Source organism: Carex rostrata, chromosome 1 (assembly GCF_964058835.1).
Source record: "Carex rostrata chromosome 1, lpCarRost1.2, whole genome shotgun sequence".
NCBI classification, from domain to species: domain Eukaryota; kingdom Viridiplantae; phylum Streptophyta; class Magnoliopsida; order Poales; family Cyperaceae; genus Carex; species Carex rostrata.
Genome location: NC_135918.1, coordinates 12,240,814 through 12,257,559, shown reverse-complemented (window position 1 = coordinate 12,257,559; position 16,746 = coordinate 12,240,814). Strand labels below are relative to the sequence as shown.

The 16,746-nt window shown below is 32.7% G+C and overlaps 2 protein-coding genes across 2 annotated transcripts; both read left to right on the top strand.

Annotated features, from left to right (window-relative positions):
• Positions 1-1,295: 1,295 nt before the first annotated feature.
• On the top strand, positions 1,296-2,932 carry LOC144558986 (chloroplast envelope quinone oxidoreductase homolog). The gene is made up of 4 exons (XM_078307875.1): positions 1,296-1,459; positions 1,550-1,688; positions 1,791-1,882; positions 2,115-2,932. The coding sequence occupies exons 1-4, from the start codon at positions 1,394-1,396 to the stop codon at positions 2,799-2,801; spliced, it is 984 nt and encodes a 327-aa protein (XP_078164001.1). The 5' UTR covers positions 1,296-1,393; the 3' UTR covers positions 2,802-2,932.
• Positions 2,933-11,165: 8,233 nt separating this feature from the next.
• Positions 11,166-13,705, top strand: LOC144559812 (riboflavin biosynthesis protein PYRD, chloroplastic-like). Its single transcript, XM_078308977.1, has 3 exons — positions 11,166-11,255; positions 11,356-11,444; positions 13,090-13,705. The coding sequence occupies exons 1-3, from the start codon at positions 11,166-11,168 to the stop codon at positions 13,703-13,705; spliced, it is 795 nt and encodes a 264-aa protein (XP_078165103.1).
• The last annotated feature ends 3,041 nt before the right edge of the window (positions 13,706-16,746 follow it).

Genomic DNA, 16,746 nt, shown 5'->3' with positions numbered 1-16,746 from the left:
TTATTTTTTTCAATTAATATGACAATATTCAGAATTTAAATAATTTCAAATTAAATAGTTACATATTTAAATAATTACAAATTAAATACTTCTAAATTTAAATTACAAATAAATGAAATTTAAATTATAAATAAATGAAATTGAAATTATAAATTAATGAAATTAAAAATGAATGGAATTAAAATTATAAATTACTTAAATTTAAAATATAAATAAATTAAATTATAAATAATAAATTAATTAAATTTAAATTATAAATAATAAATTAATTAAATTTAAACTTACTGTGAGAGAGAGAGCGGATGGTATGAAAGCGAACCGTAAACACACTGCGAATTTATAACGAAATTTAATGCATTTCCGGAAAAAAAAATTCCGGAAATTCGGCCTCTTTCCGTAAAATTTTTTTCCGGAAACAAATCTTTTCCGAATAAAATATTTCCGGATTTCACCTGTTTCCGGAAATTTTTTTTCCGTAAATGGGGCCTGTTTCAGTTAAAATTTTTCCCGGAAAGGGTATTTTTCGAATTGCAATGCTAAGGCGGTTAGTTTTTGAAATTTAAAATTAAATTTGGATATTAATAAAAAATTCGGTAGATTGCATGTGGTCTCACTTTTTATTGGAAAAGTTAGTCTTGGATACAAATCAACTCTTTTTATTAGAAAAAAAAAGCTAGACTTGAAGGGGAACAGAAAATTTTAGAGTGTGATTCTACTTTTTTTTTTTTTCTTCTCATATGTTCACCCATTTGATTCTTTTGATCAAAAGAAAAATAAAATGAAAAAAAAGGTCGACAAGTATTACATGCTCATCATTATGTATTTATGTGATGACTCTTTCTGAGAACCGTATATGAAAATTTCATTTCATATGGCTCAAGCTGAAAGATCAAAATTCTGATTTCAATGGATATTTTATAGGTTAAATTTTTTTAACCACTTGATTGATTTGAATAAACATATGAAGTAAAAAAATCCATAATTTGAGTATGATGGACATTAGAGGTATGATGGCATCATACCGTACATTATAGGTTAAATTTTAATGTCATGCACGCGGATCGGACGGTAGAGGAACGCTTCAGATTAAAATTTGAGTATGATGGACATTTTATGCTTTTATTAAAGGGTAAAATGGGTATTTTATAAATTTAGAATGAGTTTTAATATAAAAGATAATAAAATGGGTAAATTTGTGAGTTTTTGAAGTTTAGAGGGGAAAATATATAATTTTAAAGTTTAGAGGGGGAAATACGTAATTTTGAAATTTTTGAGAGGTATATGTGAAATTCCCCCTTTCTTTTCATTCTTGTTTCTGATCGTCTATAAATGCTCTTCAACCTACGCTTTTCCAGAACCACCCTTTCCGGTGCTTCCTAATCACGGTCTTACCATGCCCGGGAAATTAATGAACGCCTTCTGCTATGAAGGTTACAAAGGTGGCGCCGCTGCACTCAAGGTAATGTTCTAACTTTTACCTGTTGTTACAGTGTTTTGTTCTTAATTTTATGCTACATGCACTGATGCACACAAGTTTGTTTGATTGCAGAAAGTGAAGATAGCAGTACCTACACCGAAGAAAGGGGAGATTTTAGTTAAAGTGGAAGCCGTAAGTATAAATCCTTCCGACTGGAAAATCCAAAATGGCATAATGCGCCCTTTATACCCAAAATTTCCCTGTGTGCCAGGTAAGTACATCTTAGTTCTTCTTTCAAACAGCACCTGCTGAAGTGATATGCTTCAAATGAGCTAATTTTGGTTCATTATTAATATATATATTATTGGAACAGTGTCTGATGTTGCGGGAGAAGTAGTCAATATTGGTGCTGGAGTGAATGATTTTCAGCCGGGAGATAAAATTGTCACTACACTTAATTTTATGGTAAGTGTTTACAACAGTTGGGTTGATCAGTTTATAGTGGTTGTGTGGATAACTTTTAATTTATGATGGCCTTAAACAAACACAAATGAGCCTAATGAATAACAAAATGATTTAGCGGTTTGTAACAGTACCTTTCTACAAAGGTATTATTAATTAAGTTCCAGAAAAAAATATTATAATTATGAACATAGCGCACAAATCACAATACCAAGCAAACTATTTGTGCAAACAGATTGGAAGAGGTCTAGCAGAGTACACAGTGGCCCCGACAAATCTAACGGCTAAGCGACCCCATGAAGTGTCCGCAATTGAGGCTTGCAGTCTACCAATCGCCGCTGGAAGTGCATTTAAAACACTTGAATCGGTCGGTGCCAAATTTGATGGGACCGGGAAACCATTTAATGTGCTTATAACCGCCGCCTCAGGTGGGGTTGGTCACTTTGCAGTCCAGCTTGCAAAGCTGGCTGGCCTACATGTGACTGCCACGTGTGGTGCCCGCAACATTGATTTTGTTAAGAGCTTGGGTGCTGATGAAGTGCTGGATTACAGAACACCTGAAGGAGAAAACTTGAAAAGCCCAAGCGGTAAGAGGTATGATGCAGTTGTAAAATGCAGTGAGGGGATCGCATGGTCGGTTTTTGAGAAGAACTTGAGCGAAACAGGAAAAGTCATTGATCTATCACCTGGTTTCTCGAGCTTTGTCACCGTAGCTTTGAAAAAAATAACCTTTTCAAAGAAGCAACTGGTGCCCTTTTTTTTAAAAATTGGCTCAAAGGATTTGGAATTTTTGGTTGGTTTGGTTAAAGATGGAAAACTGAAGCCAGTAATTGATTCAAAACACCCATTCGACAAGGCAGCAGAGGCGTGGGCCAAGAGTATGGAGGGACACGCAACTGGCAAGATTGTTATTGAGATCTGACAAAAAAAAAAAAAAAAGGTTTTTCACCTTGTTTGGGTTTCAGATTATGTATGTATTAGCAGTTGAGGTTGTGGTAACTAACTGCCTACTATTATTCAAATTAAGGTTTGTACTTGACCTGTAAATTAAATGTAATAAAGAATGTTCTTATTGCTTGTTTAGACTCTGCACTTATTAATGTTATTAGTCAAACTCTAAAATTGTTGTTTTTAAATCAGAGGTTAGTTTGGTTTTGCAAGGGTTAGACTGTGTATGTTTTATACATGAAGATTGCTTGTTGGTAATATCCGTTTTTATGATTTTCAGCTTTAGACTGATTCCCATCGGCTTTAGTAGTTTTCCAATTTTTGATGGATTCTTACAATAACTCAACAATTAAGCAACAAAATGAAAATGAAAAAAGAGAAAGAAAGCAAATAAATTAGAAGAATGATATTGAGCATACCCAACTGAAATGATACTAGAACCAAAGAGGTACCAATTAAGAACTACAAGCTTCTGATGACTAGTTAGTATCATCTGTTACGAAATTTACAGCTGCAAACTGATACACATAATTCCTTTCCCACGAGAACAGTCAGACAGGCACTTTCTCACCAAAAGCAGCAGCATAAGCTTCGCCGAGGCCAGGCACATCATTCTCATATGGTACGACATAGATCTCACGGAAGTGCCTTTCGGGAACCAAACAAGCATTGAAAAAACTGCACCTTTTCTTCAGTCCCTTGCTTTGAAGTGTACTTAGTACAGTATAACTCGGGATCAATACATTTTGTAAGCTACACCCGAGAAACCGTGGTTGCGAAGCAATACTCCTAGCCTCAAACCCAAGTTTACCCATAACAAAGTTCATACTCAACTTCACTTTCTCCTCTTAAAAGTTGAGTACTGAAGGGTACTTCCTAAAGGCAGCACCTCTTCCTGTGTTCTTGAAGAAGTCTGCTTTTGCTTTTAATTTTACATTTGCTAAAATGACTGATAGCTTTTAACCCCCATGGAAACATCCAGATCCCCTCGGAATCCCCAGCTCCTCGATTAGATCGAGTATCTGCCTTCAAGAAACCAGATTACAGATCCAGCAGCTTCTTCCACCTAACAATGAAACCATATCTACATTTGACAATCCATAGCGACAAGATCTTGAATTTATTTACATAAATTCAAATAATTCTCTCTCTCTCTTTCTTCTTCTTCTTTTTTTTTTTGAATTTTTTTTAGATAGATAGAAAATCACTACTTTTGAATGGTCTATATTCACCATAGTAGGAATTATCGGTATCGGGATCGGGATCGGTCCCGGCCGATACCGATACGGGATCGGTCTATCGGCCGATACGGATCGGAGTATTGGACTTTTTTGCCAGAAACTTGTTTTATACTAAAAAATAGAAAAAAATTGATAAAAAAATAATTCGTCAATAATTTATGTTTAGATAAATTATTACAATCAAATAATCTATTAATACAATATAATACAAGCATTAAAACTATAAACACACTCTTTCACTGCCAGAAACTATGTCGTGCTGGCTGGATCACTTCGTCGTCGTCTGTATTATGATAAAAATGGGGATATTGTTGTCCGGAACCAAAAAAAGAAGACATTGTAGACCAAAATGAAGGATTGTTATCATCTTTATATCCATATGCATATCTCGTACATATTCAGTAATTCAGCATGTGCATAGTTTATACTCTATTTAATCAATGAATGTGACGAGTTTTCAGCATGTGCATAGTTTATACTCTATTTAGACAATCACGGGTTCAAGTTTTCAGACGAATAATGACCAGAATCGGACCAAAATAGCAGAAATTGGACGAAAAACAAAAAATCCGTCAGTATCAGCTCAGTATCGGATCGGTGTCGGCCAATACGTATCGGTATTGGCCGATAATTCCTACTATGATATTCACATCAAGTGATTTTCTGCCTATCTAAAGAAATAAAAAAAAAATTGTAAAAAAAATTAAGATTTAATCTGCAAGTATATTTTTATATGGAAATCATGTTGAACGGCTCAAATTGATTATTTAGACATGCAAAATATAAATTCATAGTATGGACCAAAATGCGCTACGCATAGTACCAAAGCCTCACTCATTAATTATGGATACATTGCATTATTTGAGCCTAAAATCTGATAATAAGTGACAGAGATGAGAATACAACCCAAAAGTAAATTAGAAATAATAACTCATCATCCTCATAAAAAGTGTGCTATCAATTATTATGTAATTAATGTTTTAGCATATAATTACCTGCTCTCATAAATGCTTATTCTCACATAATTCACCTTCTCTGTCTATGACTTGTCAGGTACTGTCTTGGTGGATCTGGGTACAAAAATTCAGAGAAGTATGGCACTGCCATCACGCCAGAAAATGGAAGTAGATCACCTGCCCCCCGGGTGCAAAAAAATCCTGCTCTCTCAGTCACTGCACCTAGGACTGGTCACTCTTAAAGGGGGCCGGTCACTATTAATTATTTTAACTTGGGATCCACTAATAGTGATTCTGGGAGCAGGAATTTCCTACCTCAGGATTCGATCTCCCAGAAAATCCAAGAAAAAACCCAAAGACCACAATCCATTTGAACCAATGATCTTCACTATGTTAATTTATGTTAATGACTTCTATGAAATAGGAAAGTAACCATTTAAAGTGGGGATGGATATTTCAACATTCTGCATAAAATCTGTCAGATCAACACAGAGAGAACTGAAAGCATTATTCTACTCCAGGTAGGAGATTTTTATTTTGATTGCACAAGCATTATTCTGCATAAAATCTGATGATTTTGAATTTTTTTTTTTTTTTGTTTCTTCACTTGGTGTCACAGGTAGGAGATCGGTATCTACTCCAGCAGCAGGAAGCACTTGTGCAATCATGTTTTGTACAATTGTACTTGAACAGTTCTCTTGCCAATTGGTTTCCTTCTACATTGGATGGCATCAACAACAACGAAAAAAAAAAATCAAAAGAGGTAACAACATTTCTACCAGTAAATAATGTACCACTACTAAAATGTTGAGGCTATGGTACTATGCATAGCACAGATTGGTCTATACTACGGATCAATATTTTGTGAAAGTTTAAATAGTCTATTTGAAATAGTTCAACATGATTTCCATACGAAAATGTACTTGTAAATCAAGTTTTACATTTTTTAGATTTTTTTTATTATTTCTTTGGATAGGTAAAAACTCACTTTATCTAAAAATTCTAGACCATAAAAAAGTAGTGATTTTCCACTTCTCATAAAAAATAGTAAATAAATTCTAAAAAATGTAAAATTAGTTTACAAGTACATTTTGATATGGAAATGACGTTGAACGGTTTAAATTGACTATTTGGACTTTGAAAACAAAATATAGATATGTAGTAATCTAATATATGGGATATCTCACTGGTTTGCATTTTTCTTTAAATAACCATTTTTAATGAGGGCAACTTATGAAAATTGTTCAATCAGAATCCAAGATAAAACACCATCTTTTTAATACTAAATTATTTAGAATTATAATAATAACTATAAAGGTGGAAAAAAATAGTGTTGAACTAAATATACTTTGCTTGTAAGCAAAATTTGATCTCGAGAAATGAAACCGGACAGTACTTTTGTTAGATCATAAGCATCACCAATTAAACAAAAAAAAAAGCTTAGCTTTGTGGCAAACAAAACCTTTACCAGGAAAAAGTTAAATATAGAATCACATTCATTAAACTTGAAAAATGAATGTAGCATACAACATAAAATAATAGAGAAAAATATATCACATGCCTTGGCACATGTTAGGATCATGCATCAGGGCACATAGATTTTGTCCATTTTATTCCAGAAAATTTGCCCATTCTTGAAATAAATAGCAATTCAAATTACACAAATATAAATCAAATTTCATATACCTATTCTAATTTTATTTTATTGCTATTTTATATTGTCTATACCCAATCTATTTTACCAACAATTACTGAAATTAAATTCCACCCCATCAAACTTGATTCATGACTGGAAATTATTTTAATTGAACAAATATAAATTAAAATAAGAATAAACAAAACTAAAAAAAAAAGAGCACAACATATTGAGAAAAAAAAATATCCTTAAATTTGAATGTGCATGTGATATGTTCTGTGATGCTGTGCATCACCACAACTAACAAATTGTCCCAAAACTATAAATTATTATTTTTTATGAGGATCAGAACCACAATGATTTAATACAAAAATGCAGTTTCACAGGTATCCAAGTGCCAATCATAGACCTCTATATAAAGACCAAAGCATCAATGCCGACCCTGGCCCAGGGCAGCCAGGGCAATGGCCCTGGGCAACAAATTCTCAAAGGGCCCCGAAAATTAAAAAAAAAAATTATATGTATTGACAGCCGATGCAAAACATAAGGGAAACCAAATTGAGAAGGAAAACCAAATTTTATATGTATTACCATTTACGGACAGCCGCAAAAATATTTCTTCGCTATTAGGAGGATATCAATCTGATATAGTGATATCCGTGAATTGATTCAATCATTCCTTTTTTTTCATTTTACCGTTTATTCAAAGTTACTTTATTTTGAAACTTCCAATTCTTCAACAATCAATACTATTGCGCACTAAATTATATATAGAAGCATGTATGTCAAGAAATTAATTGAGGTTATGCCAAGAAACAATCAACAGTGACATCCAACGTGACTCCAAAAAACTAGAAAATTGACAGTGAGTGCGGCAACAAGCGCGGCACAGACAGCGAACACGGCAGCTAGCGCGACAATGAGCACGGTAGCGGCACGGCCTCTGTATTGGACTGCTCTGTCTCATTGATTAGGTTTTATCGTTTTATTACTTTGTTTTATCTTTTAATTTAAAATAATATTTTCTAGAAAATGTGCATCAAGTAGCGAAAAAAAAATAGAAAAAGAGAGAAGAAAAAATAAAACCTCAAAAAGGTTATATTCAAAAATTTTGGAAAAAAAAATAAACTACAAAATGAGTCTTTGAAAAACCAAGTTGAAAGTGAGGTGCACGAAAAAACAAGAAATATATCTGAAAACCAAATTATATTCAGGACCGGGCCCTGAAATTTTTCTTTCGCCCCGAGCCCCGAAATATTCAGGACTGGCCCTGCAAAGCATAGCCATACAAAGAGTTGCTCATACAAAGAAATTAACCTAGCAACTTATATTGGAAAAAAAAAAAGCGAAGTGGTTGAGAGAAAAAATCAAAGCACAGAGAGATTTTAAAGCTACAATGCATGAAGGAGAAAGAAGGCATATTCAAGAGAAACATTCTTACTGCTGAGGCTGATTCTGTCACCTCTGCTATTTTATTTTGTCTTGTATTTATTGTCCAAATCAAATTAATTCTTAGTTTATATTTAGCTATAATTGTTAGTATGATTACATTATTTCTTTTTCTACATGTTCTAGAGGACTTAATTCATTTTTGGGGTAATTTCTGGGTCACAATTCCTAATATTATGAAATATACTTTTGCATAAAACACTGAGGTGATATCTAATGGACGAGTCAAAAATAAGATATTGGAGGAAATTGAATCCAAATTTGCTCAATTTCACATGGATTAAACTTCCTCCAATTCTCACTTTTGAATCCCATAAAACACCGATAAGTACGTATATATATCTGCACGACAACACAACTACAATAAATTTTAAATGGCTTTTGAATGAGTAAGTTAACGTGAGATATTGGAGAAAACCAAACCAACAACAACAACTCAAGAAAACAGATAAATGTATTGATTTGATTTCCTGCAATTCTCACATTCCATACCTCATAAACCCATAATATAATTTCATATTTTCTTTCTTGTAAGATTAAAACTGAATATGAATTGTTGGAGAAAACTGAACTCATTTAATTCACCAATTATTTGAAGTAAAAAGTTCAATTCCTTCCAACTCTCATTTTCAGAGGTATCAATTGATTCATGCTGAAACTAGAATTGTGGTGTAATTTATAGAAACGATCGAAATGTGAGAAAAAAGAAAAGAAAAAAAAAGGCAAAGGCATGTATGGTGTGATATTTCTTTTTCTGATTCCATGTCATGGATATGGCATGAGGGTTTACCAAGTGTACAGGTGATGTATTTTTTTTCAGAGATAGTCTTCTATGCTCTCCTGTTATTTACTTGTGTTGTAACGGGATTATGTTTTCTTTTTCTTTTTCTTTTTATTATTATTATTTTATTTTTTGCAAATCACAAAGGAATCTTGTGTGTGTATGAGAGAGAGAGAGAGAGAGAGAGAGAGTGAGTGAGAAACTTTTCTATGATCGTCCTCACTGTGTGTATATTACCAAGTGAACCAAATAAAAAAGGAGGCTAAAAGAGCTTCCTTAGATAATTACAGCTCCAAATAAAAAAATATAATAAAAAAACACCATTTACTGTGCCAATCTGGGCACATTAATGACATTTAAATAGGTACTTAACCAGGGCAGACCTGGTACGGAAATAAATCTGCTGTGATTCTTCGGGGATCGTAGGATCCTGTTATTCCAAAATCCATCCATTTATCTGTTTAGAGATTCGTGCATAAAAAGTAAGTGTTGTTAAGATTTGTGCATTCCAAAAAATGGAAGGTTAGAATTGGAATAACAGGGTCCTGCGATCCCCGAAGAATCACAGCAGATTTATTTCCACCTGGTACTGACATGAAAAAAGATTAACCCTAGGGAATCTGTTTCAGCACCTAGTAAATGAAGCTGATGTGGCAATTGAAGGCTTGAAAAGGCAAGCTCGGAAAAACCTCTGACATGAATTAGATATGCCATATCTGAAATAATCATAGCCCTTTGGGGTTTCAGAATCGCTGATTCCTGTAAAAACATAAACAATAAAATAAATAAGAATACATAACTGGTTAAGAAATATTAATTTTGGAATTGAAAAAGAATACTTGTTGAGCATGGTAAAGGAGTCAAGACTCGAGAGAGATTTACTTGAAGTTCAGGCATTGCTCTATCATAATACAAGTGTTACAAACCTTAGCCCCGTGCAAAGAGCAAGTATATCTATATAATTCAATAAAATGGGCAAATTATGGCTAAGAACTTCCAAAATTATAGAAAAGATCATTGCAATTTCATTTATTAGATTAGTCTATTTTCATGTCACAATTGCATATGCCTCCTGAAGAATTTAATTCCTTGAAACCATGGGCATAACTTTTTTGAAGCATCTCATTTTTAATGGCAAGATTTGTCATTGTTGTATAGGGAAGGGTAAATTCAAGTTATTATCTTGGTTCCATCAGACAGTAATCTTGTTTTTTGTTTGCACATTTAGTAATGTGTTGTACAAAACATCTCGCATTTTGGGTTGCACATGAACTGTTCGATGAAATGCGTCTTAGAATATAGCATTGCTAGGAACTCACCATGTAACTCAAAAGGTAAGGTCCATAGATGTAATGCAATAAGAAAGAGAAAATGAGACGAGACCATTGGAAGGATGGCGCTTGGAGTGAGGCCTCAAGCGCCAGCCTACAGGGCAATGCACGAGTCTACCCCCCACCCCCCACTGAACAGTTCTGTGTTGACCGTTTTCTCTTGGGGAAATTTCACGTGTACCCCCAAAAACATCAAAATTAAGTATTTTCTCCTCTAAATTTCAAATAATCACAATTTACCCATTGTATTAATTTTTGGTGTATCCTTACACAGTTCTTTAATTTTCTATATACCCCTTAACACTTAAATATATTTAATTTGTCTCTAAACTCTTAAAACTCTTTTTTTTTATCCATTAATAATAATTATGAAGTTAACCATAGTTAAATCTCTAATTAAAATGATAATTCACAAAAATATACTTTCTAAAATAGTTGATCTGACTATTATTTTCCCGAGCTTTTCGTTTTCCTCTTTGCTTTTTTTCTCCCGACTGTCCACTCTCTTTTTCTTCCTACGCCGATCATTGCAAGTTTATTTTGCGGTTAAGTATTTCTATTGCCTTTTTTTGTTCTCACTAATATTGGGATTTCCTTATCACCGCACGATTTTTCTGCTGATACGTGGCTGATTGGAATTTTCCAATCTTTTATTTTTTGTTCCAATTTCTTCTCAGTTACATTAAAACAAAGAATAAAGATTTTTCTCCCCTAATCTCAACCCCCGAGTTTTCCCCCGTGAGTTATAACTAACTCTAACGGTTTCCATTCTCAACTCTAATAATTTGTTATTTTTAGTAAATTCCCATGAATCTCAAATCAAAGAAAGGAAAAAAAAATGGAGATTTTTGTACAGCTTAAAACTTCATTCTTCTCCTCTACTACTCGCCTCTCTCTCTCTCTCCTTCTACGCTACTCCTCGCCTGCGAGCGTGACAGCTTGCGATGGTGGCAGAGATCCACTCGCCTGGCTCATCCACTGTTGCCTTGCTCTCCACTAACCCACGCCGCCGTCTTGAACTGATTCTAGACCGAGTCTTATGATTTAGAATAATTCTTCTAGTTTCAAACTAATTCTTGCATTGGATCTTGATTCTTCGATTTTTCTGCTTTTGTGAGTTATTTCTTGGAAAAGAAGAAAGAGCATTCAATAGAAAATGAACATGGTGCACATACACCTTTGAACCATGGGACCCCTCAATTGAAAATGATTGACCACTTAGCGTGGGCTTCACTTATTTATCTAAATGAAAAAAAGAGGAATCTCTTATTCAGACTTATTTTTCTCTCCATTTCATGTAATCGACACCTCCATTTTATTTTATTTTTGTTATATTTTTCTTTTTAATTGTTTTCGTTTTCCCTTTTGATATATTTCTTTATAATTTTTTATTATTTCTTTTTTAAGTGTTAACCAGTGGTCTTGATACTATTTTTTAAGTAATTATATTTTTTTTACAATTTTATTTCGACTTTTATAGTAAAAAAAAGTTCTTAGCAAAAAAGTCCGAGTTTCCGATCCAATTCTTGTGTTTATTCCTGTATTTTTAATATTTTTGCACGATGTCATTGAATAATTGAAATATAATGTAAACCAGCATTGATGGGTACAAATACTTGCTAGCATCCATATAAATACTTGCTGATGATTTTAATATAGCTGGCCTTTTGGTCTTTCTTTAAAAAAAATGTGTTAACAAGATACTAATTAAGAGGAAAGATAGGCAATTGTGATCTCAAATGAATTGTCATGACATAGAAAAAACAGAAGTGATGTCAATTTTATAATTTTGAAACTGTATTAACGAAAATTCAAAAAAAAATATTTCTCTTTCTTCATACTTTCAAATAGTAGCTATTCCAACATTTACAAAAATAAAAAATAATAGCTATTATAACTATTCTAAATATCAAAAATATTATTTCATTGCTATTCCAAATAACTTCTATTTTAAAATAACCATCTATTGTAACTATTTTCGTTTCATCCAACATATCTAAGGGCCTAAGAGTTCCGAACGGATACAATGATTCGTGGCCATGAATTATTGCTTTTTTCAATATTTTGTCGTTAGTGTGTGAACCGAATGCATTGAACAAAGAATATTTTATGTAAAAAGAAAATCAATGGAAAGAGTTGGCTTCTATGATATTTTTTACCCATTTCATAAATAATAATATACATAATTAATGTTAAGTATTAAGGTCCATAGATCCTTAATATTACATCTGCAAAATCTACTGAAAGCTTTATAATATGGGTGGGAGTAGTTTTGTCCAAATAATTTTGGACAAAGTCTCATCTAAAGTCTTACATAAACTGCTCGATCTATATCACAATTTGTATAAATATTTAGATCACAATTTGTATAAATATTTAGATTCAATGAGTCATTTAAATTTATTAAGTTTTAAATATATTTATACAAATCTCAATGCAAATCGGACGTATAAGCTTGATTTTGGACGATGAGGCTTTGTCCAAAGCCCCAATCCCTATTAACATATAGGTAATTATGATATTAACACTATTAATTAGTCTTTTATGAACACAATATTATCAAAATATTTTATAATATATAACAATTTTATCTTTCATTAATTATTTTCTTTAATTTAAAGCTATTTTTTTTTTGAAATATTTTTATGGCAATCACACTTTAAAAAATGATTATGTGTTTCTGAGACCACTTCCAACATTTATACTATTGTACAAATCACAAAACTATTAAATGAATCTTGTAAATCTTACCCAAAATTATGTCATGAAAAGATGACCAATTTTTCCAATTTGCTGAGTAAATCAAATTTTTGGCTATTAAATGTATTGTTCAACTTGAAATGTGGAACTCCCTGATTTGTTATACAGGTATAGCCTCTCCGCGAATGGACAGGTGGCAGACCAAATTGGAGAAGGGGCATCTGAATCAGGTGGCTATTATTCAAATTTACTACAAGAATACGATGGGGTTATTCTCTCTAGCAATCTTGTAGAAACTTTAGGGTTTCCCAAATCAAAAGAAATTGGTGCCAATCAACCCGTCTACATAGTTATAGCACAGGACGGGAACCCTCCATTGATGTTAAAATCATTAAGCGAAGATATTGCAGCAAATGTAGTTGTCTTAGCAAATAAATCTGTACCAATCGAAGCAAACTTTGAAGTAGAGATGGCGGTAATGGAGGACTTGAGCTTGAATTCTGTTCTTGATTATTGTTTAAATAGGGGTTTATCTGGGGTTCTTGTGGATTTTAGAGAGGATGATAGTGGTATTAGGAGCCTTTTGAGGAACTTTTATGAGAGCAATTTGTTAAATAAGGTAATTACGGAGGTGTTACCGATTTGGAGCTCGGGTGAAGCACATTTAGGTTTAGAAGTTGAGTCAAAAAATCTGAGATTGAAAGATTTGAAAAATCTGAGATTGAAGGATTTGGAGTCTAGAGTCATTAATGGAAGTGTTGTGATGGAAGGATACTTTTGTTAGGTATTGAGCAATTTGGAAAATATTTCACCTTTATTTTGGTTTTATTTTATTAGTATGATACTTCATGACTATTATTGATCCCTAAATTGTAATGTGTTTTCAAAGTTGTAAAACTCGTACTCAATATACTTAAAAGAATGGAAATTCGACCCATTGTCTAAGGAAAAATAATATTAATGCTACAAACACAAAAAGTCTTTATACTTGGTACATTTAATTGGATTACAAAGAAATCAAGAATATCTGCCTATTAAACAAACTTAACAGCTTCTCTATGAATCAAGTATGTCGCACACTTAAGTTAGTTCAACAATCCAAAATATATAGTTTCAAGGAATTGTGTTATCCTTATCCCAGTTAAAGAGTTCTCTCTTGCTTTATTTTTTGTTTTCATTTATTAAAACAGTATGGCACTGTTTATATATTTTTCTTATTTAAATTATACTGTTGAATTTACAAAAGAAAAAAAAAACTTACACACACACTCACACACACACACACATACAAAAATGGCAAAATTGAGTTAAACGTCTATTCAACTTCTCTTTAGACTGCCAATTGAGACAAGATTCATGATTCAGATTTATTGTTTGAACTTTTTGATTTCTAATATTTAAAAAAGTTCATGAAAATTTGTGGCCGTAGAAATTCTTCTCTTTCATTTTTTAGGAAATTAAGTACTGCCCTAAACAACAAACAAAGTGCAATCTTATGATATGATGCACATCTACGGAGTGTCGAAGTATGAAGACCTATCTTGGAGACTCATATTAAGAGATGAACCAAAATTGTTTATAGTCATCTAATCTACATTAATTTCTTGTCTTATCCGTAGTTGAAAAGAATCACAAGCTCTTTTTTCCATAAATTTCAGAATATTTTCAATTTGTTAGTGTTACTAGTAATTCAACTAACAATATTTATAAAATGGCAACCGAGATTTATCCTTCAACATATATTGTTTGTATTAATGGGAAAAAAATTTATTTTGTTATGCTAAAATTGTTAAAAAAAAAGTGATAAGATAATGGAGGAAATTGATTTAATATAAATCACTGCTACTCTAAATAGCATGCTATTTTTTTTTTTGCTTCTAAGCACCTATTCATTCAAACAAAATTTCAGTCGTTCATTCAGTAAATCTTAGTCACTATAACAAACATTACCTGGCTGTCTGTACATACTGATAACTGAGATTCAATTGATTGGGTAGTGTCTACATGGCGTACACGAGAAAAATGTCATATGTTCGTAATGATGAGGGTCACATTTGTTATAACATTTTTTTTTGGCAAATTGGAAGCTAAAAATATTGAGCCGGTTATGCTTGATTATTACCAGATGCACCTGGTTCGGTTGCCCCCGGATATGTGATTTCAGCCAACTCTTGTTTAGCCACCAGTTGAACAATATAGTCTTTGTAAACATTGTTGAATTTGATAGAGCGTATCATATATTAGTGGAATCACATTTCTCTTCTCACCCGAGAAGCGCCTTCTATTTCTTTCCTTCCAAATTGCCCAGCATCTATGTGCCCAGGCCGTAATCCCATATTCTCTTCTCCTCTTTTGAATGATTTAGAGTTGTTAGTTAAATTGGATTGTGCGTGGAACAACTCAGTTAATCTTGTTAATATGTTTGCATCTGATTTTAATGGTGTTTTTATTGAAATTTCAACAATTATGCTCTGCAGTAGATTTGTTATTAAAGTGACATTGTGATTGGGGTGAGTGTTTGACAGAATGGCTTAAGAACAAATTGTTCTGTTGCAAATACGATACTAATTAAGGTTATTTTCTTAAGTAATTTCATTGTATATGTCTAAATTTTTAATTTATTGAGCTATATAATCATCTCCCATTTTTCCTAGAACCCACATTTTAAATCATAATCCAACTTGTATAGTCTTCATCTTGCAAATTCCTCACCAAAAATAACCTTGTCTAAAACCTTTTTGCCAAAAGATTCCTTAATAATAAGTTTTAGTACACTTCAAAATGGACCCTTATGAGGGTTGTAAACTTGTAATTGTTATATTCTTTAAAAACATAGATTTCGCCTCAAAGGGATCCCAGTGTGCTCCAAAAGCATTGATTTCTGTTGCAAATCCAAAAGATTTGTCAATCTAACAATTGCTAGAGCTAGCTTCCATAATTAACCGAAAACTAAAAGGCCTCCTTTCCATATACAAAGCCCATATATTGCCCGCAATTGAAAATTCAAACCCAATTGAATTATAGAGGCCCGCTATAGATTCGTGTAAGACTAAAAAAATGGTTCCGATTGCATTTTCTTGTCTCCTTCAATTTTTTTCCACTTCATCTGTGGCACCTAGTGTATCTAACTATTTAGTTTTAATATGAAAACAAGATAGATGGGGATGTTTGCCATTCTTGTCACTTGTTGCCTCTCCTAGACGATCGGAAAGAGGAACTTGCCCGCAATATCCTCGTGCAGAGGCGCCTACCTGGATGAAAGACTGTCCTGGGCCCGTAGTGTTCTTTTGGTGGATCTCGTCGAATAGATGCAACTGCCGGGCAATGACTTTTTTCTCCTAAAAAATAGTAAATAAATTCTAAAAAATGTAAAATTAGTTTACAAGTACATTTTGATATGGAAATGACGTTGAACGGTTTAAATTGACTATTTGGACTTTGAAAACAAAATATAGATATGTAGTAATCTAATATATGGGATATCTCACTGGTTTGCATTTTTCTTTAAATAACCATTTTTATTGAGGGCAACTTATGAAAATTGTTCAATCAGAATCCAAGATAAAACACCATCTTTTCAATACTAAATTATTTAGAATTATAATAATAACTATAAAGGTGGAAAAAAATAGTGTTGAACTAAATATACTTTGCTTGTAAGCAAAATTTGATCTCGAGAAATGAAACCGGACAGTACTTTTGTTCAAGGTTCTAAATAGCGATTATAGCGGCATGTATGGTGTGATATTTCTTTTTCTGATTCCATGTCATGGATATGGCATGAGGGTTTACCAAGTGTACAGGTGATGTATTTTTTTTCAGAGA